This window comes from Pholis gunnellus, assembly GCF_910591455.1.
Source record: "Pholis gunnellus genome assembly, chromosome: 24".
Lineage (NCBI taxonomy): Eukaryota > Metazoa > Chordata > Actinopteri > Perciformes > Pholidae > Pholis > Pholis gunnellus.
In genome coordinates, this window is record NC_136551.1 from 2,562,011 (window position 1) to 2,585,831 (window position 23,821).

The window sequence follows — 23,821 nt, forward strand, 5'->3', positions numbered from 1 at the left end:
TCAAATGGGTTTCCTCTGCAGAGCGCAGGTGCAACACCTCTGAGCCTGGCTTACACGGCTACAGAAAGGGAAGGTTTTTCAGTCTAAATATGTGTCTCTCAGATACCTGGACATTTAGTGTTATAATGGTGCATTACTGAATATCTGGGTTATTAAGCCCTTGTTTTTTATGGGGTCAAACATCAAAGGCACAGGTTGGCGGCCGCGTGTTCCACCGAGTGTCTTTGAATGCAGCATGTGGTCAGACAACGGGTGTCAGACGCGCACACAGAGTGAGTTATCTCCGGGTGTAGCAGGAGTCGAGTTGACTCCGACATTAAAGGACTTATTTTTATCCATTCGCCGACTGTCAAACCTGACGCTTTGTAAATACGATCATTTTAGACCTCGGAGTTTGCTTCCCGGCACTGAATTCAGTCCGCTGACTTCTCAGCGTATGCAGACTAAGAGTGCGTTGCCTTTGCTATTGTTTTGTGTTTCTTCTTTATTTGCTTTCATCAGAGAAATGATGAGATTTTAATCAGACTCTCTCCTGCTCTCTGGGTCTCTCTCAGGCTGTCACTGCTGACGCTTGCAGCCATCCTAATCAATATACAATATTCCTCTCCTCTCTGCACTTTTGTTGTGAGTGACAGAATAATGCCAGGCCCGTGAAAGGGTTATGTCAGATAGTTTAAAACCTGATATTAAACAAGAATTGCGCTGTTAACGTGTGTCATTTTAATTATCTGCAAATCTCAAGTCAAACAGTCTCCTTTTATTTACCTTAAACGGAGGGAGAAATAAAAAAACGGAGAAGCGAGTAGAAAGCGACGTGAAACAGGTAGTGAGAGTTTGTAAAACGTCAGCCGTGATTGCTTTTGTTGAGGATGACACTTAAGGTAAGAAAAGGAGAGAAGGAGAGGAGTAAACATTATCTTTTCTTTGTCTTTCTCTCTCCTCAGCAACACAAAAGGCTGATTAGGAGCGAGGTTCGTGGGGGGGGAGGGAGGGGAGGGAGGGGAGGGGGGGGCGAAATAACTGCCTGCGAAATATTAGTAGGTTAGAATTACTTTGTTGCGTGACACAATACCAATAGATGCTTCATGCTCGGAGAGGGAGAGGCTCTTGTCAGCGGTGGCACCTAAACAATGGCGGCTTTCTTGACGTTAATACTACGCGTTTGACTTGACGAGCACCCCACTGTCATTTTGCCTTCTTGGAGGTATACGTTGAATTGCGGAGGAGACAGCTGACGTTCGGAGAAGATTGCATCTACTGTAGCTCTCAGAGACAGTTCAAACGCCCCCCCGTGCTTAAATTTGTTCAGAAAAGTTGAGAACGAGACGTCACGGGAGACAGAAATAAAATGAAAGCTCCACTTTGCTTCTCCAGGATTTACTTTTGGAGACCTAAATTCTCAGTCGTGCCCTGAAAAGTTTAGTGCGCAGAAGGTCCACAATGCTGCATTCCCTCATTCCCTACGTGGGAGTATTGAAGTCAGGACGGTGTGCGTTGCTGCGGTGGATGTGTTGCTAAACAAAAAGAAGCTCCCTCGCTCCTTTTATTGGGGAAGAATGGGCCCTTTAAAACCTGTCCAGCCTTAGATAATTTCATTCAGCCAGCCCCTGCTCCGCCGTCATTGAATCTGCATCCAGAGATCAGGTTCACAGCGACGGGTTGATAGCTTCCCAAGCCTCTTGGCCTTTTGTTCTACCGGCCCCGCGCGGCCGCCCCCCTCCTCTGGAAGGTTTTTTTTTTTGGGGGGGGGGGGGGGGGGACACAGAGCTGATGGGACATTGCTGAGAAAAGTTCGAAACCTCAGAGGTGACGGGCCTTAAATTCCCAAATGACATTTTGTTGTTTTGACGAGATGAATTCCCACGTTTGTTTCAGCCGTCGAGACGTTGAGTTAAAACAGGTGAAGGCTTTTTATTCTTTCGAAATAAATGCCTTTAACTTTTCAAATGAAGGCACAAAATCAATTGTGCCAAGGTAGATGTGGACCACCCAGGAGCTCCGAACGTCTCTCTCCTCTCCTGGGTCTCCAGCCTCGGTTGCCTTTTTTGTCATCTCCAAGGAGCATTACTGAGTCTGAACTTGCCTAAACCCTTGTGATCACACCTCTTGAAAAGGTTTTGTTTCTTCTGTCGATTGGTATTCGAGGCAGGTCACCGCACTCCCACCCTCTCCCTCCTCCCCCTCCCCTCCTGCCCGCCTGCCCGCCACCCTCCTCCCCCCCTGCCTCCCCTCCCACATTTGAAAGGCCTGTTTTCATTTTAATTTGCACCTGTTGTGCAGTTGTTCGCTGAAGGCAAGTGCAGACCAGTCAATCGTAGGGAGACGTGTTAGGAGGAGATGTGGGGAGGCTTATCTTTTCATATGTATAATGTCTCCAGAAATGTCATGCATGAACTTCATCTGTTGGCGCTCTTGATTCTGGGAGAGTTCAAGAGGCACGGACACTTTCAGGCCTCGGTAGGCAAAATATGGCACATAAAAATGCTGTAATTAAGCTTGTGCATTACACAATGTGAGGCGTTTTACATATTATGCACTGTTTATGCTCACGTTTAACACGACATCTCAAAGCCATTAGTTATAAATCTGTTGATTTTCACCAAAGAGCCTTTTTTTATTGCTCAGAAACATAAATTCAACTAAAGCACATTAAAAAAGGCCTCCACCTCTTCACTGTGGTGGCTCCGAGTCTGGGTCCTCCCATCGATTGGCTCGCACCGCAGAACATTCTTGCACAAGCTGCCAATGAGGTGTGTCCCCATGTGATGCCACGCTTCTGGCTCGCCCGGCGCTCCATCTGCACTCCTCCAATGAGTCCTCTGACGTCCTCTGACGTCCTCTTCCGCCACGATTTACGCTGCGGCGAGCATGCGCTGAGAACCTGCCGACGTTGGTGACTAATTTGCACGCGAGCCACCTTTGATTGAGTTCACAGCCCTTATTTACAGGCCGTCTATTTTAAGAAAAGCAGGCATATGTCTGGGACCTGGGTGTTGTGGGAGCGGGCGGGCCCTGTGGATGCTCCTCTGGAGTTTTAAGTGTGTGTGTGTGTGTGTGTCAGCCTGTACCTCCTTGAATGTGTGCACTCAATAGGCCTCAAGGTTCTGTCATATTTTCATATGTTGGGAAACATTTATATTTATGTTCATGGTTCACCGGCGATGCAAATGTGAAGACATCCGAGAGGGGTACATGTGATGAATAATCTAAACGACTATAGGTTAAGCTTTTTGCATGCATTGCAACGACATTAGTAATACAGCGTGAGCTATGCGGAGCATCTGAAACGTGACGGGTATGCTCCGGAGCAGAGCCGTCCTGAAAGGTGCAGCTCGTTGGCATCCGCGGCATGTGAGCAGGACTGAAAATTAGTGGCTATTTTGGCTCGCATCTCCTCGACAGCTGTCTGCCCACCGCTGTGGTTCAGTCACAGATTCCAGTCGCGGATGCTGTAATTAGGGTGTAACCCAAAAAAAAAGAAAGAAGTGCCTACGCCTTGGACCGAGCAGTGATGTGGGGTGACCTTTTTAATCTGGGAATAAACCTCAATTTCCAAAACAAGTCTAAATCCTTTTTCCGATTCCTCTGTCATTTATGTTTAGAGTTTAATCACTCAGCTGACACTCTAAACTGGTGCACGCCCACATTCCTCAATCAATAACATTACAAGCTGCCAGTAATGACCAGCGCGTTTAGAAATATGAAAAATGTGAAAGCTAACCGTATCAGATCACAGGGATTATCGCTGCAGTAAAACACCCGGTTATTTCTCTGCTGTCCTTTCCTAAAACTCCGTACTGAGCTTCCTTTGTCTCTCTTTCTGTAACAGCTCTGAACTACGAGAATGTGGTGGAGACGGGCTCAGAGACGGAGGAGGAGGACAAGCTGCCGGTGTCCGAGGAAGACGCCCTGATCAACGGCACGGGCAGCCCGGCCAGCCTCACCAACCCGGAGGCCTCGCCGCGCGCCGAGAGCCACGGCCTGCTGACCAAGGAGGAAGAGGAGGACGAGATGAGGGACAGCGGCGTGGAGCACATCTGGCCCGACAACGACATGCTGAGTGCCTCCGTCGACGGTACTGGTGAGTGTCTCGAGTCAGATGCTGCAGACAAGAACACCATTTGATCCAAAACGTGATGTCTGAGAAACACGACCTGCAGATTTAAGGGTGACGATATTCTCAACGAATCATTTTTCTTTTGTTCTGTCTGCTCTACCACATGTGTGGGGTTCAGGTGAGCCGTCAATCACAAAAGCTACCACTAAGCTGATTCTCAGATACTTTATTGCAAATGTGTGCACATCCTGCCACTCGTGGTGTCGTCTTATGCCGTAAACCCCCCCCATCTGGTGCCCGAGTAGACTCAAACAAACCCCACGGAGCGCTGTGCAAACGCTGCTTGAGCCGGGTCTGACGGCGAAGCCCCCGCGATGCTCCCTCAGACAGACAGACACGATAAACAGTTTCTCTGTGAGCGACAGGGACCATTTGGTTCATGCTTAGAGAAAAGTCCTGCTCTGAGCCAGACAACAAAAAATATTTGCACTAATGTAGAACCTCACAAAAAAAAAAATGCAAAAGCCCGTGAGCTGCAGAAAATGAAAAGCACCAGGAGTTGAGAATGTGGTCGATATGATTCAATGTTTCAGTCTGCAGGAGATGCAAGACATGTGAGGCTACTTTTACTCACAGTGTATCAGTGTTTATGGTGTTACAGCAGTGACTGATGCCTGTAATGCCTCCTCCCTAACAAGCTGCTTAATCCCAGGCAGGTGATGCCTCCTCAAACCTGACTGACTTATCGTCTTTTGTTGAGCAACTCAGATTGCGGGGGCCCCAGTCACGGATGCTTGAAAGATAAATACTTTTAATTAGGGGGCAGGGTATAATCATTAAAGGAAGCCAGACTGCTGCAAAAAGTCATTAACAATCTTAAATGAAATTTTTATTTTTATGATAGCCATTTACATGTATAATAAGAGTCAATGATTCTTGGAAGCATGTGACAGGAACAGAGTATGGCGAGAAGTCATGTAAGACAGCCAATTTAAATGAGCTGGGCCTCGCTATTCATTTCTGCTAATGAACTAGCTGTGCACGCTGCCGAAAAACGGGGGAACATTCAGCAGTCTTAAATTTTAATACGGGGGAAAATTACACATTTATTAGGGATGAAGAAAAAACTTAGTGGGTATCAACATTCGCTTCTCCTAAATAGCGGTTCACATTGGCTCCTTAAAGGGAGGAAGAAAAGACAGTTTGGTAAATAAATCAAGATAAAGGATAAACAAGCTGTCGTTGCATACGGTAATTGTTTATTTGATAAAGACCCGCGGTGCCATAATGTCTGTAATTCAACTATGTTGCAATTCCCAGATAATATGCTTCTTGTGTGATAAAGTGTCTGACATATTCCGGAGAGCAAGTCAAGTTCATTAGAGCGTTTGGGAGTCTCTTTCCCAATCTTGCGGGTGCTGTGTTTCCCAGCCTGTTTTTTCTTCCTCGGTGCCTAAGTGTCTGCAGTGATACCTCAGCACATAACTTAGGCCTGAGATAAGTTAGCACCCCCCCCCCCCCCCCCACCTCCTTCCTACTCGGACTGATTTGGTCGTCACTCCCCTATCAAGAGTTTTTACGTCTTGGAAGTGTGAGTGGATTTCCTCAGAAGTTTTGAAATTGCAGTAAAAGCCCCACAGAAGTGTGGACAAACGCAACCGGGCCCTCCACGGACGAGTTTCACGTCTTTAAACGCGTCTCAAGCGACAGAGCAACTCAGCCGAGATGATCTTCTGAGACATAACTATTACATTTAAAAGAAAGAAAGAAAGACAGAGTTTATCACCGGAGCCTCTTCTGATTCCAGGGCACAATCAGAGTCTTGTGTCTGGCGTTGTCCTTGACATTCCTTCATCCCACATTGAGGCTGGACGCGATGTGCTGGAAAGCGTGACATCATTATCACTGACAGACATTTTCAAATAAATCACCTGCGTTCTCCCTTCGCCCTTCTTGAACTCCTCTCTCCGGGGCGTCAGAAGGATTTCTGATTCTACATCGCAGCGATCGCAGGCTGGAGAAATGGCTCTTCTTTACAGAGCTATAGAAGCACTTTTGCTCCATCCTCCAGACAAGATATTAGAATAAAAATTAGACATTTCAGCCAAATGTGTCCCTCTGTTTTTGATAAAACAGTGGTTCTTGTTGTCTTTGCACATTTATCAAGTTTTGGAGTTATTCCTTTGCCATTTAAACACCTAGTGCGTCCAGGAGTTTCCCACATCTTTCAGTAAGTGCTGCGTATCAGATGCTTTTCCACCCTGCCAAGAATTAAAAAAAACTCTGTATTCTTTGGCTGCAAAACGCTCAAATCTGAAGGGATGGAACATTGACACAAAATATCTGCTGTTGACAACCTCAGTGTAAAAATATCAGAGACGGCATCAGCTTTCATAAACCTGCTTTAATCAAATCTCTCTCCCCGTCTGAGATTGTGAGGCTATTGTGTGTTCGCACACTAGACGGATTCAGGAGAAGCGAGTCTGAACGCACAAAGGCAGGACTTTAAAGCGACTGCGGTGACCGGCCATAAAAATAGGAATGTTTTCAAAATAAACAGCAACAGAGCTGCTATGAAAATAGGTGGAATTACGGTCTGGCCAAGGTATTCTGGACTCCTCCTGAGTCTCAAACCTCAACATCGCTCCTCAAGGAGGTGTGTACCTTACTGCCTCACGTCCTCTGTGATTTACTACTGACAAAACACACTTTTCCAGCATTCAGGGCAAAATGTTCTCCACCACCCAAAATAGGCACATTTTTGTGGCATAAAGGACTCTTGAAGAAATCAAACCGCTCTCTTTTTCCTCTTTTTTTTTTACTTGTGACATTTTTGAAATCTTGTGAACATTTTTGAAACTTTAAGAGACAAAGCCATGAAGTTGGTCATGTCTTATAGAACGTGTGTGCACAGGAAGCCCTGCAGCAGTCTCCTACAATGACACTTTGACTGCAGCTCAGCACCGGCTTTAAAGCATGTATGTGTGCCAGAGGCCGTAGCGGTGAGGTGTACGTGGTATTAGCCTACCTCCTACTGGAAGCAGCCATCCCTCCCTTCAGACCACAGATAACAAAAGTTCTCCAAGGTAAATAGGGGAGAGTGGAGGGCCAGTAAATCCCACTGGTCATCCCCTTGCGTCAGACCAAAAGTATGCAGCCAAATGTGATTACCCAAAGCAAACACGGTGCCTACGAGGACACGGAAATGTGAGGGAGTTTTGACCGTGTTCAGGAGTTTTTTCATGCACGCTGATATCTGATACCAGAGGGTATATTTTTAATCTGTGGTGGAGGTTTTGTTTTTTATCTGTTTTGTTTTGTCATAGTTTAATTTATGCTGTTTGAAACCCATTCATTTTCTCATACTGCAACTGTGGTTTGGATGCTGTTTGGCAGACGTGCAATCAAATGTACCAAAAAAAAAAAAAAAAAAAAGAGAAGAAGGGAAAGAAAATTCCTAGCAAGGGGAAAGTTAAACTAGGACATACCCCTCCAGAAGAGTCTGTCATTATTCTATGAAGCCATTGACAGGGGTATTTATCATTTCACCGCAGAAGCCAAATCTTTAATTTCAAGAAAACCCGGAATTGCAAGGCTTAGAATGCATTCCACAACTATTAAACCCATTGTGTTCAACTAAAAATAAAAAAAGTGTTTTGCTTCTGGCCTTTGTGTAGCAGGATAACATTATTATAAACAATACACCCACCACCTTTCCTGTAATATCTCAGCCAGGTTTCTGTAATGTAGGCGCTCATCTTGGTTTAATAGCTACGGGAGAGTCGGATACATCAGATCCTGCTGTGGACTGTAGGAAAAAAAAACAGAAATCTTCACAATGCAACACTTGTAACGTCCTTGCAGCAGCAGCAGAGCAAGAACAGATGCGCGTTGAGGAACACAATGCAGGTTTTTTGTTCCCCTTTTCTTTTCTTTTTTTCTTTTTAAACACAAAGCCCCCATGTTCTCGGAAGCACCTTGATTTAATTTTTACCGACGAGGCAGGAAGGAGGGACCAGGGACTTCTTAAGCTGATTGTCCAGTCAGTGTCCTCCTGTCGACCGTGGAGGGATGGATTTGTCAGAAGAGGGTTTTGTTTATGAGCCTGTCAATCCACCGTTTATTTACTGCCACGTCCTCACCTGTGCCAGGACGCTATGCGCCCGCCTGCACAGCCCGGGTGCCATTATCCTGATTGGCAGTGAGAACATGCTCTGTTTAAACCAATGCTCCTGGAGGGTCGGTCAGGCAAACGTTTCACAGAACCAGGGTTCCTCTGGGAGGCAGAAATATCCCGATTGGTTCATGGGTGGAACCAAAAAGCCAGAGGATTCTAAGTATTGATTAGACGTCTGGATTGGTGGTTCTCAACCTGTATCCCATTTCATCGGGCTTCAGTCTAACATACTTTTACCAGAGAACATTCATTCTTTGTCTCCACCCACCTGAGGTTTACCCCAACCAATGAGGTTTATTTCTGCCCTCCGAAGCAGCTCTGCCCCTGGAGAAATGTTTGTGCAACTAAAACTCTTAATTTGTGGTTCAGGGTTGTATTCCGTTCAGTCGGTAGCGAGGCACAAACTCTCCGCTAGCGCTGTGGCAAATCAAAAGAATGTGTGCGCTCGCAATACTCCCTGGCTGCTTCGGAGAAAAAGCATCCACCAAATGACATATGATAAAAAACAAGCGTGATCCTGCATGCGGAGGATTGCAGCGGCGTCACAGCCAGGGAGTAATAAGCTCAGCCTGCGTGTTGGCTGGAGCTCTATGATTGCTCAGGTGGATGTGCTCCGTGTTGTATTTAATCGCTCTGTTTGGCGATTGAAGCTTTCTTCGCCTCCCCCACCGCTTGTTGTCATGTTAAAGGTAAATAAGTCACTGCCTGGCCCAGACGATAGCATTCATTAAGCATGCTGAACAAAGCCGTGGCGCGCCGCGATGCACAGCGGTGCCTTTATTGCTTTCTCTATACCTTCTTCTTAAAGGCCTCATTGTCTGCATTTGTTGGTTTGCATGGTGCACCGAGGTACTCACCCCTCCCCCTCTCTCTCTCCCCCCCACACCCCCTTTTGTCTTCTTCTCTGTTTCCGTGCAGATGAAATAAAAGATGATTTTGACACCCTGGGGCCTGATGCCACCTTGCAGGCAGTTGGAAACGGTACAGGTGAGTTGACTGCACATGTGCCCTGTTCTCTTGCAGTGAACTTTCTGTTCCTTGCGACACGCTTTCAATCAGTCTGTCCCAATCTTTTTGACCCGTGACCCCTTAAAAACTAAGCAACCTCTACTTGCAACATCTCGTCACGGGTTGCTTAAGTTCACAGTTTCTTTCAGAACCTTAAGGGGTTTCTAGCACAAAGGTCACACGGATGATAAAAAGCTTAAACGTGTCTCCCTCCCTTCAAAACATTCCAGCCGGGTATATTTAAAAACTTTACGTCCAGATTTATGGTTATTTAAGGGGGAAACAACCTCAGATTCGTGAGCTCAGTGAGCCTCAGTGTGTGTTTGTGTCCCGTTGCCGACTCCTGGTGGAACCGAACCCTACCTGCCATTTTTCATTAAGCCACCGAAGCTGATTTGCAGCCACACACCCCTCCCTTCCATGATATCATCCTGGCCACCCTGACAATTGGCCCCGGACGCTGTTATGGCAAACCAAACTCGCCCCACAGAACGCCACGCAGCCCTGCCTCAAAGCCCTCCCTTCAGCTTTAATTACGATTACTTTTTCTTCTTCACTTCTCTCTCTCTTTTCTGACAATTCAAGCACAGCAAATGTTTTCCATTTTCGCTGCTTAAAAAGAGTTTTGGAAACAATACCGTGGCACGGCTGCTCGCCGCCACTCGATCACATGTGATTTCATTTAAAGACATGAGCAGTTTGATCACGTCCTGGTGCCAAAGCACACTTTGATCCAGGTGATTTCCTCCTTCACTGGGAGAACAGATGGTTGTTTCTTCTTAAAGAAACATTTTACATTTATACCTTTTCTGAAGCCTGGAAGTTGCATTGGTAGAAACCCTGAATAAAATGTATTTACCCTAATGGTTTTTATGTTTATGTCATCAGTCAATCTGAAATAACAGCTTAAAGACACTCTCACAATTAGCTTCAGAAGCTGCAGTCATCTAATGAGAACGCTGTATATCATGCGATCACAGTTATCAAAAGCAATCCATTGGCATCCGATGACATTTCGGTGCCATTTTTGACAACCAAATATCTACTACCTTGACCTTTCGCAAATTGGACCGCAAAGTCATCACGGCCGAACAAATCGCTCTTTAAACCTCACCTTGGCTCGCAGACTAAAAGCCTAATTAACAGGGGATGAAGTCTGATGAGACGTCACTCGCTTTTTTGGTTCGATACAGCCAAACAGCCTCCAGAATTTCTCCAGGTTGTAAACAGTGTGTGTGTGTTTGTGTGTGTGTGTGTGTGTGTGTTTTGAAAGTCAGCCATCCCCTTGACTAATGAAGGCTGCTGATTTCTTTTAGCTCCGGTTTGTTTTTTGGAGGCAGCTATCTCCACACTGCAGCTTAAGAGTTTCCCTGAAGAGAAGGGACTGGGAAATAATTGTAGAAAACGCATTGTGTGGCCTCAGCACTTTGGCTGGCTTAAGATACATTCTGCTCAGCTACGGCAAAGCATGTCTCTCTCTTTTCCCCTCTTCTCTCTCTTTTTTTTTGCGCCGGTTTGTGGTTTGGCCCCGGTAATCTGTTCAACACAGAATCAACAAAAGCCACAGTCTCTTGATTGACCTTATATGTGAAAGTCGATACAAAGAGACGTGGCTCTGTTGCTGATTAAGCCCGGCTTGTGTATGCATGTATATGTATATATACAGTATGTGTGTGTGTGTGTTTCCTTTTTTATTTTACAGCCCTAAACTCTAAATCTGATTTAATGTCATGAGTAAATTTGGTCAGTGAAGTTTTTTGACACGTCGCTCCTCAGCAGCTCATGGTAGCTCGTTCATCTCTGACTTTTGTCCGGATTAAGTTACAATTCTTATTTTAGCCGGCATGGCGTGACAAGCAAACCCAGTAATTTAGATGTATTCTCCCCAAAGCACGGCTGTAATGTTTTAGGGTGGCGGTCCTCATCGCATTTCCACCAAGATGTTCCCAATATCCCTCTGTAAGACATTTCTCAGGGGAAGAAATGAATCCGATTTATTCCTCGCCCGTTCTGTCTCTGTTGTTCTCCTCCTTCACCGACTCTCTTCCTCTCTTCCTTCAGTCAAGAGCGTCGATTGCACTTCAGAGTTCGAGGACTTCTTCGCCAAGCGGAAGCTGGACGACGGCGACAGCCACGTGGTGAGCATCGCGGAGTACCTGCAGCGGGGCGACACCGCCATCATCTACCCAGAAGCCCCGGAGGAGCTGTCCCGCCTGGGCACGCCGGAGGCCACCGGTCCAGAGGAGAACGGTAAGAATCCCATCAGGGGCTGTGGGAGGGGTCTGCTGGTCCAACTCCTCAGAGGCACCAAGTCAGGGAAGGAGTGTTGAGTCCGTATCTAAAGTTAGCTCATGGTGGCTAACATTAGTGATTGTAATTTAAAGTTACAGTCTAGCTTTCAAATATTTTAAAAAACATAGTTTTTTGCACCATATTGACTATTTTAAAAGATCCTTTTCACAATTCCTTTAATATTTAATTCATTGATATTCACTGTGGCCTCCTCCTCGTAGCATAAAAGCTCCCTTGTACCAGCAAAGGTTAAGAAAGAAAGAAAGAAAGGGAGTCTGGTCAGAGCAGCAGCTCTTCCCGCTGACACAACCGGGCAGCTGTTGGTCCCACAGATTCACCGGATGCCTTGGTGTTTACCTACCGTCTTAAGCAACAGCTGGGCAGGGGCTTGAAATCAGATAGCGCACCTCTGAAGCGGCCCGGAGGGAGGGAGGGGGGGGGGGGGGGGGGGGGGGGGGTTGAATTGGAATGAGCTCATGATTCATGTTGCAGACGTGATGAACGTGTTCGGTGGGAACGGCGTTAGAAAGTGGAGGGCTGTTTAAAGCAGTTATTAGGCATCTGTGTGTCAGTCCACATGTGGTGCCGTACATGTATCTGTGTGTTTGTGTACTGACTGTGTCATGTGTTTGTTACTATGTCAAAGAAAGTGAGACGGAGTGCTGTGTGTGTGTGTGTGTGTGTGTGTGTGTGTGTGTGTGTGTGAGGGTGGGGAGGAGGTCGTAGTGCAGCGGATGCCAGCCTGACACTGGGGCTCTCATGTGGAGCAGATTGCAGAGATAACTCCCATACCACTCTGGGCAGCCCGCCCGTTAGCTGCCATTGATTCGCTGACCTTTTGGCCCGCTTTCCCTTCCCTTTCCTCCTCCCTCCCCCCTCCCTCCTCCCTCCCTCCTCCCGCTGTCTCCTGTGCAGACCTGCCACCTGGAACGCCAGATGCCTTCGCCCAACTGTTGACCTGCCCCTACTGCGACCGGGGCTACAAGCGTTTGACATCGCTGAAGGAGCACATCAAGTACCGCCATGAGAAGAACGAGGAGAACTTCGCCTGCCCCCTGTGCAACTACACGTTTGCTTACCGCACTCAGCTTGAGCGGCATATGGCCACACACAAGCCCGCAAGGGACCAGGTTAGGAGGATTTCCATTTTGTTCTTCTTCATCCTTCACTTCTCTCTCTGTTTATTCTCCTCCTCCTCCTCCCTGTCCCATTTCTAATGTGCTCTGATCCCTCAGAGAAGACAGATCATTTTTTTCTGATTGGCAATCATTATTAATTTTTCATGGCATTTTGAAGATGCAGATCCTTTAATGGTAATAACTTTAATTGAGGCCCTAAATGGGTTTTTGATGGCCCTCCCTGATATAATTTTCCAGTCTCGTGTTCACGATCGAATGATTGTGTGAATTTCCAATTTGGAAATTTTTATCAGCTCCTTAACTTCACTTCACTCCTGGCCTTTAATGTTCTTCTGGTGCAGCCTGCAGTAGTGCTCCATCAAACCCCGCCCCTCCCCCCACTTCTAATTTCATGCACTGCATAAACATCTGTGTATACTTGAATTTTCTGGAGCGATTTATATCCTATATGTCTGAAATATAATGTGAATCTGCTGGCAGTTAGCATGAATCACCTTAAAGTCCTGTGAGGTGAAAACACATCCAGCAGTCACGGGTGTTTAACTCGCTTGTCAGCTTTAAGTTGAAGATGGGGGGGGCGAGATAGATTGTGGCAAAAAAAAAAAATTGCACGCTTACAGAGTTTTCGCACATTGGGGGATAATTATAACTTCTCAGTGAACTAAAATTGAGCAGTAAATTTGAGAGGAGATGTTTATAAGTGAGGAATTTGTTTTAAAAAATGCAACGGATGTAAGTTAATCTTTTAAATGTAAGGGCTCTGTTTAGTACATTTTTCATTTAAAACCTCCAGGAAAAAGGTACAAAAAAGGAGAGAAATACTCTTCTTTGATGTCTTATTTTGACTTCGTCCTGTGAAAAGCCTCGTAATGTAAAGTAGATCAGCCGATCACACGTGACATCACGTACGCCGACGCTGCTCCGTGTTCAGTCGCAGGTCGTGGGTGTTGTGTTGTGCTCTCTGAAGCGAGAATGACAGGCTCAGACTGTGGCTGATTTGATCAGATGTCAGCAGCCAGCACTTTCACCTGATCTACCAGCTGGGATGTAAACGTGAGCAGATGGGCCGGCCGAGTGAGCCGCCGTCCCCGATCCTCGTATTACAATGCTGTTGCTGCTCCCCTCCAGAGTCAAAGGCCAGAGACGCCTTTTCAAGCACTGCAGGTCCTTCCACAAAGCCGGTTATCTTGATTTGTAAATGAGCTGTGTTGTTTAAGAGTTAATCCTCGAGGCGGTGTTTGATTTGATGTCTTACTCGTTTACTTTTTCTCCTGGACGCAGTTAGATTTTCTGTCTTTAGTCGCTGCTCAAGCTTTTCCTTTTTTATTCGAGACAAAACAACAAAGGTGATGTCACTTCCTCTTGTTTAGGAGACACGTGTAATCATGAGAAAATGTACATTTGGCAATTAGGAACTCAGGAGCAATCAGATTAACATACAGCATAATGTCCTGATAGGTAAACATGTGCTCTGCTCTTCTGTCTCGTGTGTTTACAAGCCTTAATACTCCTCCTCCTCTTAACCAATTAGCTGAAATATGACTAATTAGAGGTTATACATATGCAAACATCCAGTCGGGTCTCCGCCCACAACCAGCAGTGGTGGCGTTCAACACCGACAACGAGCCACGAGGAGGAGACGGAGCATTTTGCTGGTGCCATTCACAATTAAGAGCGCGGAGCGATTGTGTCTTATTAGCAGTGGTGGCGAGACCAAACTTTACCGGGCAGGGGTCCTCGGGGGGGAAGTAAGGGGATGGTGGTGGAGGTGGAGGAGGAGGCGGGGGCGCGGAGGCACGAAGCAGCTGTTGCTGTTTGTTTATGCAACTCAGCAACATACGAGCGGTGGGGTCCCTCTCCGGCGCTTGGCGGGGCCCCCGACTCTCCCTGCTTGATCTTTGAAGGTTGGGGCTGTTTGAACAATTCCTCCCAGTCCTCCCAGTGTCCTGCGCGCCACCATCTGTCTCCCCAGGAATGTGGGTAGAGTCAGCACACACCCCAGCATTTGTCAAGGCTGAACTGGGAGGAGGGAGCCTCTGCGCCCCCTCCCCCAGCGAGCTCAGAGAATATGTGTCTTTTTTTTAAATGTACTAACCGTTTAACGTCTTCAACTCCCACTTGGATTGAATTGTTTCGTGAGGGAAGAGTCAGGTTTACACACCCTGTGTTGTTGTTGTTGTTGTTGTTGTCGCCGGGTATTATACTTAGATTTTTTTTTTTTGTTGCCTTTCAGAGAACGGGCCTCGTTTGAATTGCAAATTTGATGGATTGCAACGGAGGTTTACCTTTGAACAGAGAATCAAGGCCGGGCCTATGTGCTCTGTTCTGTATCCTAACATTATTAAAGAGGCATTTAAAAAAAAGAGCCAATTACAGTACGGCATTAGAGAGTTGTGAAGGAGTACAGAGTGTTATTCAGATGGTGTGAATACAGGTATGCGGGGTGAGAGAGCTCACAGAGGATTGCGAATACCTTTCACACTGATTAGGCTCAAATTAATGAAAAGTAGATCCGATCGGCGCCTCTAATGAAGGGGAAACGCTCTAAAAAGACTCCTTTTCATTTATTCTATCTTCTGGGCTGCCAAATTCTAAAGGCATGGCCTCCTTTGGCTGAGGAGCCAGGAAATTAAAAGGTATGTGATTCTCTGTGTTATCACCGCCGCTGCCTGTAGTCGCTCAACGGAGGTGGGAGTAGAAAGCCAAGATGCTCCGCTGGCGAATGGAGCCGTTTGGCTTGTTACTTGTTGTCAAGCCAACCGGTTGTGATTATTTACTGCATTTCCTAAACACCAATCTCTCTCTCTCTCTCTCTCTCTCTCTCTAACAGCACCAACTGCTCAACCAAGCGGCCGGCAACCGCAAGTTCAAATGCACCGAGTGTGGCAAGGCCTTCAAATACAAGCACCATCTGAAGGAACACCTCCGGATTCACAGCGGTGAGTAGCGCTGCCCTGCTCTTTGAATATTCACACCCATGATTTTAAAAGCACCATCGATCTGCAGAAATCCCTTTTTCGGTTTATTTTGGACCCTCCCTGCTGTTGATGGACACTGAACTCTGCTGTGTTGAGAATCTTTGCTTAGAAATGTGTATATGTGTGTGAAGCATATCAGCTAAATCTTATATTAGTTATTAGTTTATTAGTGAGGGACAATGAGAGCTAAATGAGGCAGATTTAGTATTTTTTGATTGCTTACTTGTCTCTACCAAACTTTTATTTTCTTTAGTAAATGTGAGGCAGTTTATTTGCGCACTGCATGTATATTCATTTATTATATTTCACTTGTTGCCTTTATGTAAAATGTGCCTTTACAAATGAGCAAATTAGATTTACATTGAAAATGTAAATGCCGATTAATGTGCAGATGTTATTCGTATCAGCCATCTTACGATCATTTATTTCTTGTTTCAGGTGAAAAACCGTACGAGTGCCCTAACTGCAAGAAGCGTTTCTCCCACTCAGGCTCCTACAGCTCGCACATCAGCAGCAAAAAGTGCATTGGCCTGATAGCCGTCAATGGCAGGATGCGCAGCAACATGAAGACAGGCTCCTCCCCCACCTCCTCCTCCTCCTCGCCCACCAACACCGCCATCACCCAGCTGCGGCAGAAGCTGGAGAACGGCAAGCCGCTCGGCCTCCCCGACCACAACAACCACCTGAGCATCAAGACGGAGCCGCTCGACTTCAACGACTACAAGCTGATGATGGCGTCTCACGGATGGAACGGTGCTCCCGGACCGTTCATGAACGGAGGCATGGGAGGGAACAGCCCGCTGGGGGTCCACCACAACTCGACGGCCCAGAGCCCCTTGCACTCCCTGGGGTTGGCCGGGCTTGAGTCGCAGCTCCTGTGCTACCCGGGGCCACTGGCGAACAACCTGAGCGAGGTGCAGAAGGTTCTCCAGATCGTGGACAACACCGTGTGCAGGCAGAAGATGGACTGCAAGCCCGAGGAGCTCTCCAGGCTCAAGGCCTACATGAAGGAGCTGGGGTCCCAGGTGGAGGAGCAGAAACAGGCGCTGACATCGTCGGGGGCTCAGCTCGGTCTTCCGCTCGTCAATCACAACGGCGCCACCAAAAGCATCATCGACTACACGTTAGAAAAAGTGAACGAAGCCAAAGCCTGCCTCCAGAGCTTGACGACAGACTCAAAGAGACAGATTAGCAATATCAAACGAGAGAAATCCAACCACATGCTTGAAGGAAATGTGGAGGAGAAGGTGCAGGAAAATCACATGTTTACACCTTATGCTTGCCAATTTTGCAAGGAATCCTTCAGCGGGCCAATACCTTTGCATCAGCACGAACGCTACATGTGTAAAATGAACGAGGAGATCAAAGCCGTGCTGCAGCCCAGTGAGAGTTTGATGCCCAACAAACCAGTGATATTCATGGAGAAGAACAACCACTTATCCTCCTCCATGTTGTCTGAGAAGGTACTCACTGGGCACATCCACCCCTACAGGGACCACATGTCTGTGCTGAAGGCATATTTCGCCATGAACATGGAGCCCAACTCGGAGGAGCTGCTCAAGATCTCCATAGCGGTCGGCCTTCCTCAGGAATTTGTCAAGGAGTGGTTCGAGCAGCGAAAGATGTACCAGTACGGCACTACCAGAACCCCACCACTAGAGAACAGGCACAACATGGATATGGTTATCGGAACAAATAACTACCACATTCAACCAAAAGACTCTATGGCAGCTAGGTCACCTGTGTCTCTAATGAAACCTACTGACCGCATCACCTCCCCCTCCATAGCAGAGCTCCACAACAACGTTAACAACTGTGACAACCCGCTCAGACATTTGAAAAACCACCAGTTCGGCGGCGGCGGCGGCGGCGGCGGCGGCGCCAAACCCGCAGGTGAAAAGTTGGACCACTCCCGCAGCAACACCCCCTCCCCGCTGAATCTGTCCTCCACATCTTCCAAAAACTCTCACAGCAGCTCCTACACTCCAAACAGCTTGACTTCAGAGGACCTGCAGGCCGAGCCGCTGGACCTCTCTCTGCCGAGACTCATGAAGGAACCCAAGCATGCACTGACCGTCAGAAGCAGACCTAAAGTCAGCAGCATTAACATCGACCACAACAGCATCCCCTCTCCTCGAGAGCACTTCGAAGAGCCTTTGAACTTGGTCTATTTCAAGAAGGAATTCTCAGGCTCCGCCAACAACGGAAACCTTGAAAAAAGCACTAGCCCCATCTTCGGCATGAACCCGTTCGCCGGCAAACCCCTGTACACGTCACTTCCACCTCAGAGCGCTTTCCCAACTGCCACATTCATGGCCCCGATGCAGGCCAGCATCCCGGGTCTCAGGCCCTATCCGGGCATGGATCAAATGGGCTTCCTACCACACATGGCCTACACTTATGCAGCAGGGGCAGCTACCTTTGCCGAGATGCAGCAGAGGAGAAAGTACCAGCGGAAACCAGGTTTCCAGGTAAATAAGCCACCTGTGGTTCTGTAAAAGCCCCAGGCTCCCTCCAGATTCCCTAAAATGATCTGAACTCATTTCTGTACTAATTAGAAACGTCTTCAGAGTCATGAGAGAGAAAGGCTCACCTGAGGTAGACTGAACTGAACCGAGAGGCAGATAAACAGCCGTGACACGACCGAGTGGGAGAAAGTGAAATGTAGTTCACGGAGGAAACAGGGCATGACGACAGCTTTAGTTGTTTCTTCTGCAAGATAATCAACACTTTTGATAAAGCATCATATTCATCGTTATCTATCCTGATTTGCCACGTCTCTGATTTAAACTGTTGGAGACGTTTCATCACCGACTCCAAAATAAGATCTGCTCATTAATCTCGAGTGAAAGCAGTGATTGGTTGCTGTCCTATTTGTGTTTTATTACAGCCGTCAGATTGTGAAAACTTACAAAAACAACTGTCCAATAATAGTGAAAGAAAATCGTTATATTGGAAGCTTCAATGTAAGCATAAAGGAACATATTGGCACAAAATCTCAACCAGCATCAGGTTCAAATAAATAAGAGGAATGATATTGGCTCTAAAATCTCATCTCAATAAAGCCATAATTGTTACCACTCTCCACTGTAAATTTCACCCTGTGTGTGTGTGTGTGGAATACATTAGAGCTCCTGACTCCTCCAGCGCTGGCCTGAACTCAGATATTTTGTTATTAAATATGGGTGAAAGGCCTTTGTAAAAATGACAAAGGTGAGCCCCGGAGCCGTGCACTTCTCTGAAATTTCCTCGTCGCAACTTTGCTGCATTTTAAAAAGAGAGCCGCGGCAGAAATGAGCTTCTACATGTGGATTAATAATGCACCGTCTCCATGTTCATTACCACTGAGTGCTGAAGGCTGTTTAACATAGAGGGAACCATTTTGATGAAGAAAAAAAAAAAAAGAAGTATTAATAATGTTTCCTATTCTAAGTTATTAAATTAGATTTTAAAAATACAGCTACGGGCGTTTAGTTCAAATTGATTGCAGAGTGATAGTGGTCTCTTCTTAAAACACAGTGCAGAGCTGTCCTCTCACACACACACACACACACACACACATGCATTATGTGCACCTTCTGATTCTAATCATCGTATGAGTCGGCAATTTCAAGAACGGCTTCCTCTAATGTCGTAATATTGTTCTCCATCAATTCATGCCGGAGACTAATCTTCATCATAAAAGAGAATTTTTAAAGGAATCTTGCAGAATTACCCGTCCGGCTCTCAATGAGACCACACTCAGTGCTCCATTGTGACGGCTTTCATAATGGAGCATGTGAAAGTTTCATAAGAAGCCTATACGCTGCTGTGTGCTGGGAGTTAAAGACCGTCTTTTATTAGATACGCTTAGATATCGTACAATTGCAGTATTAAGACGTTTATTCCTTAAATGCTTCGCTCATATCAGCAGCTGATGGATGTTTAGCAATAAGCACACGGACACAGACGTCTTCTGGGTTCTGGATTTTGTTTATTTATATTAAAATCATGTAAAAATGTAACAAAGCAACACCTAGAAGATGTGAACAACAGACATGTCTCTCCTCTGAGCTCAAGCTAAAGAACAGAATAGACTTCGGCTCTTCACCCTGCAGCATATTCACGGCGTGTGTTTTGTCTTCTCCTCTTCTCTCCCGGTTGTGTTTTTGAAGGGGGACCTGCTCGACGGTACACCAGATTACATGTCAGGGCTGGACGACATGACAGACCCAGACTCCTGTCTGTCGCGGAAGAAGATTAAGAAGACCGAAAGTGGTATGTACGCGTGTGACTTGTGCGACAAAACATTCCAGAAGAGCAGTTCCCTTCTCAGACACAAATATGAACACACAGGTATATACTGTTCTAGACCCTTATTTTAAATCCCATTTCTTTTTTTTATGTTTTAAATGTTTGTGTTTTCAAATCCTCTCACTATGAATATATATATTTTATGTTCCCCCCCTTTTTTTCCTCCTTCTTTCCTTCTTTTCTGTTTGACCCTTCAATTGTATATGTAACCCAACACCTAACCTGCTTCTTCATCGACAGGGTTGAGATGACAATGAATGAGACACTTTGTGTTTTAGATTGAAAGAAAAGTATAATCTGTAATAATGCAGGTAGGCAGGCAAAGGGAGCTATCTTTTCAAGTCATTGTGCTCTTTATTTTCCAATCATATCCTGCCGTATTAACCATTTAGCTATCTTTAAAGACACACATCAATTCACCTAGATTTATAAAGCCAGCAGAAGGCCCCTAATGCCTTTATCGGCCCCGGTATTGGCGATAGATCACATCAGCGGAGCAGTGCTCAGAAGCCTCAGAGCGCTGATAACAAGTCTTTCATTATAGTTATTATACAGAGATCCTCTTTCACGAGGTTGCATCACTTATTTTATCCGCTATCTATATCCGAGCGCTCGGCGCTTCACGCGGCCTTCGTGTTATCTGGTCGGACATTAAAGGGGAGGGAGGGAGGGAGCGCCGTCAGAACAGCGCGCCGAACTCTTTAAAAAAAATGAAGAGAGCCGCGTTATCTCCACCACGTCGCTGCGTCTCGCTCACAACGCCACGCTTTCATGTTCCTGTCGCTGCGTGTTGTTTTTGTAACCGTATTAAGAGGCTCAGAAGTGCAGTTGAACCGGCCAGATGTTGGACAGGAGTGCAGTTTGAAAGCCGTTTGGCCGGTGGACCGGAGTGTCAGGGGGGAGTCATGTGATTTGTGGGAGGCAGGCAGCCATATTTCCACACGTGCTGAGCAGCAGTGAGCCGAGAGAAAGAGCTGTTTCACATGTTCGTAAAGCTATTAGGAGCTTTTTTATAAAAGATGCAGGTAACTTTAGCTTTAACTTGAGCTCGTGTCTGTGTGTGACATCACAAGCCGGAGGAGGTTTATTTAGCCAGACAGTTTATGGCCCCGTGTCATCAAACTATCTCACCCTGCCCTCGTGGCCAGCTTGGGTTTCCCCATTTCTGCCTTGGCATCCAAAGCGTCCCATCACATTCGGCAGACGGAGGAGCCGCAGCCCCGAAACCTAACGGAGGGCCAGGCGTCACCATGAACTTGAATTGTGTTAGGAGATAAGCAGGGTAGCCCCTCAGCGCCCCCCCCCCCCCAGCACATCTCGGATGTGTTTACTCCGTTGTCGCGCCTTCTGTTTGTTTGCTTTGCAGAACTTTATTTATGCTGCATTCATCAGTGTGGCACGCGGGCTAAAATAAGTAGTTGTGGTCGAGTTTCTCCATGCTTTAACCACGGGAGGGAATTTCCATAATGTAGGCCCGTGAATGCGAGCGCACTTTCTCATCGCGCTCGCAATTTGAATAAACAAATAGCCCTAAGTCGTAAGTCAGAGTTGGATTTAATGCACCGTGATGTCATTTTGCTCCATGCCATCCAATCCATCAGAGTTTTTCCTCAACGTTTTGCTTTCTTCTGACTTGTTGTGTGATTTGTTGTAGCAGCAGGACAAGCGAGACAGACGACTCACGTCCCCGCTCTCTGTTTTGTTTCTCTGCAGGCAAGCGGCCGCACCAGTGCCAGATCTGCAAGAAAGCCTTCAAACACAAACACCATCTCATCGAGCACTCCAGACTGCACTCGGGGGAGAAGCCTTACCAGTGCGACAAGTGCGGCAAGAGGTTCTCCCACTCGGGCTCCTACTCGCAGCACATGAACCACCGCTACTCCTACTGCAAGCGGGAGGCCGAGGAGCGGGAGGCGGCCGAGAGGGAGGCCCGCGAGAAGGGCCACCTGGAGCCCACGGAGCTGCTGATGAGCCGGGCCTACTTGCAGGGCATGACTCCTCAGGGTTACCCGGAGCTGGCGGAGCGCGAGGCCATCATGAGGCACGAAGCCGTGAACGGAGGGATCAGAGAAGGACGGAAGGAAGTGGAAGGAACGTATGTGAAGATTGGACGGAGGGACGACGAGTTTGAGGAGGAGGAGGAGGAGAGCAAGAGCATGGACACGGACCCGGACACGTTGAGGGACGAGGAAGAGAACGGAGAGCACTCGATGGACGATAGCTCGCTGGACGGCAAAACGGAAACCAAATCGGATCACGAGGACACGATGGAGGATGGCATGTAATCGGCGACGGCATAGCAGAAGCTTCCCATCTTAAGAGTTTTAAGTTTCTCTCTTTCGGTTCAGTATTCTTACCTGCTCGGTTTAAAACGCCGTGTTTTAAGCCGTACGTGCACGTGCCTGAAGCTTCCGGGAAGCTTTCTTTGACAGACTCCTCGGGGGGGGGGGGGGGGGGGGGGGGGGGGGGGGAGATGTCTGCCGAAACAAGACGTGGACTCAAAAGTCAATCTGGAGGAGGTGGTTGAGGGAAGGGAGGCATGGGTTTGTGAAATAAGCTGCATTATGCAAACCGAACAATGAATAAATTAATACATTTCAAAAAATGTACAGTACTAAGGCCTAAAAATATGTGTGGTGCTAACCTCCTCAAATAAACCCCCTGTGTTCCATAGTATTTATAGCACAACTAGTGACTTGTACAAATTGCACTCCGCTTCTATAATCATGAACAAAAATAATAAAAAGTATTGCCTATGTATATATTTATACAGTGTTGGAAAAAGAGCAGTAGTGTCTGCACTCCAGTCCTTCGATATTACCTTTGTTATCACCTACCTACCTACCTACCTACCTACCTACCTACGGTGTTGTCTTTACTTTTGCCATGTTGCCCGGCCACAAACATCTCCAGCCACACTATTTCAGGCCTCTCCAATCAAACGTCAAATGAAGGAATTTAAACAAAAGACTGTATGAAGGGGCTGAGAGGATTTTTTTAAAGAGGATGAAGTTTTAAAGAGACCTTCATTTTAAGGGAAAATACAGTTTATGGTGTGTGGGGGGGAGGGGAGGGGTGGGGGGATAAAAAAAATGAAGGACGAAGCCTTTGTAAGGTGTTTTTGATAAGAAAAAAAAGAAGCCTTATATGCAAACCTTTTAACCTGTGTGTTTTCTGCAAGTGCCACCCTCGTATTGTGTAAAAGGAAGGTTCATTTTTGTCACCAGCTTCAGTATTATGAAATGGTTCACCGTTGTTCTTTGAAGCATCCGTGTCAGTATTAAGACTTATAGGCAGCAGGTCCTTAGTTTACATTATGTTGTGCAATGTTTTCTCAGTTTCTTTACTTTTAACTTTGTCAGTATTACACCAAACCTTTTTTTTTTTTTTTTTTTTTTTTTTTTAAAACAACAAATTGCATTCGTTTTATTTGTAGGTTGAAAAAAAAAAAAAAACATTATTTATGTGGCCCATTTTATATTTCCTAATTTTATTTATTTCATACTGTTGTGTACAGTACTATAGTTCTTCAATATATAGATATATTTTAGTAAAAAGGAACATGGTGTCGATCATAGGGGCAAATTTTACGTAAAGAGAGCATTTATTGTGTTTTGAAACATTGTGAAATGCGAAGTTTAATCTTATTTTATTTTATTTCCTTTTATTTTCCAGTTACTGGAAAATTCCAAATTTGGGAACTTTTATACAATTGTGAAAACACTGTATTTTCGACTGAAAAATTCCACTTTCTTCATCTTTGTTTCTTTTTTTAAGCTAAAAAAAATGAAGAGGGACTGTTAAATACTATGTATGATATCATGACTGAAGAAGAATCTTTCCTGAAATGTCTTTGTAAAAGTATTATTGAATTCTT

The 23,821-nt window shown here is 46.3% G+C and overlaps 1 protein-coding gene across 2 annotated transcripts in view; it reads left to right on the forward strand.

Annotated features, from left to right (window-relative positions):
* zeb2b (zinc finger E-box binding homeobox 2b) overlaps positions 1 to 22,375 on the forward strand; it is a 77,570-nt gene extending 55,195 nt beyond the window's left edge. Inside the window, exons 3-10 of one of the 2 annotated variants that reach the window (XM_079185941.1) lie at positions 3,830 to 4,081; positions 9,153 to 9,221; positions 11,304 to 11,492; positions 12,450 to 12,664; positions 15,504 to 15,612; positions 16,090 to 18,122; positions 19,806 to 19,986; positions 21,658 to 22,375. In XM_079185941.1, coding sequence (XP_079042067.1) covers positions 3,830 to 4,081; positions 9,153 to 9,221; positions 11,304 to 11,492; positions 12,450 to 12,664; positions 15,504 to 15,612; positions 16,090 to 18,122; positions 19,806 to 19,986; positions 21,658 to 22,229 — 3,620 coding nt within the window. In that variant the 3' untranslated portion in view covers positions 22,230 to 22,375. The remainder of the gene's footprint in view (positions 1 to 3,829; positions 4,082 to 9,152; positions 9,222 to 11,303; positions 11,493 to 12,449; positions 12,665 to 15,503; positions 15,613 to 16,089; positions 18,123 to 19,805; positions 19,987 to 21,657) is intronic. The other variant, XM_079185942.1, reaches the window with a different exon arrangement.
* The last annotated feature ends 1,446 nt before the right edge of the window (positions 22,376 to 23,821 follow it).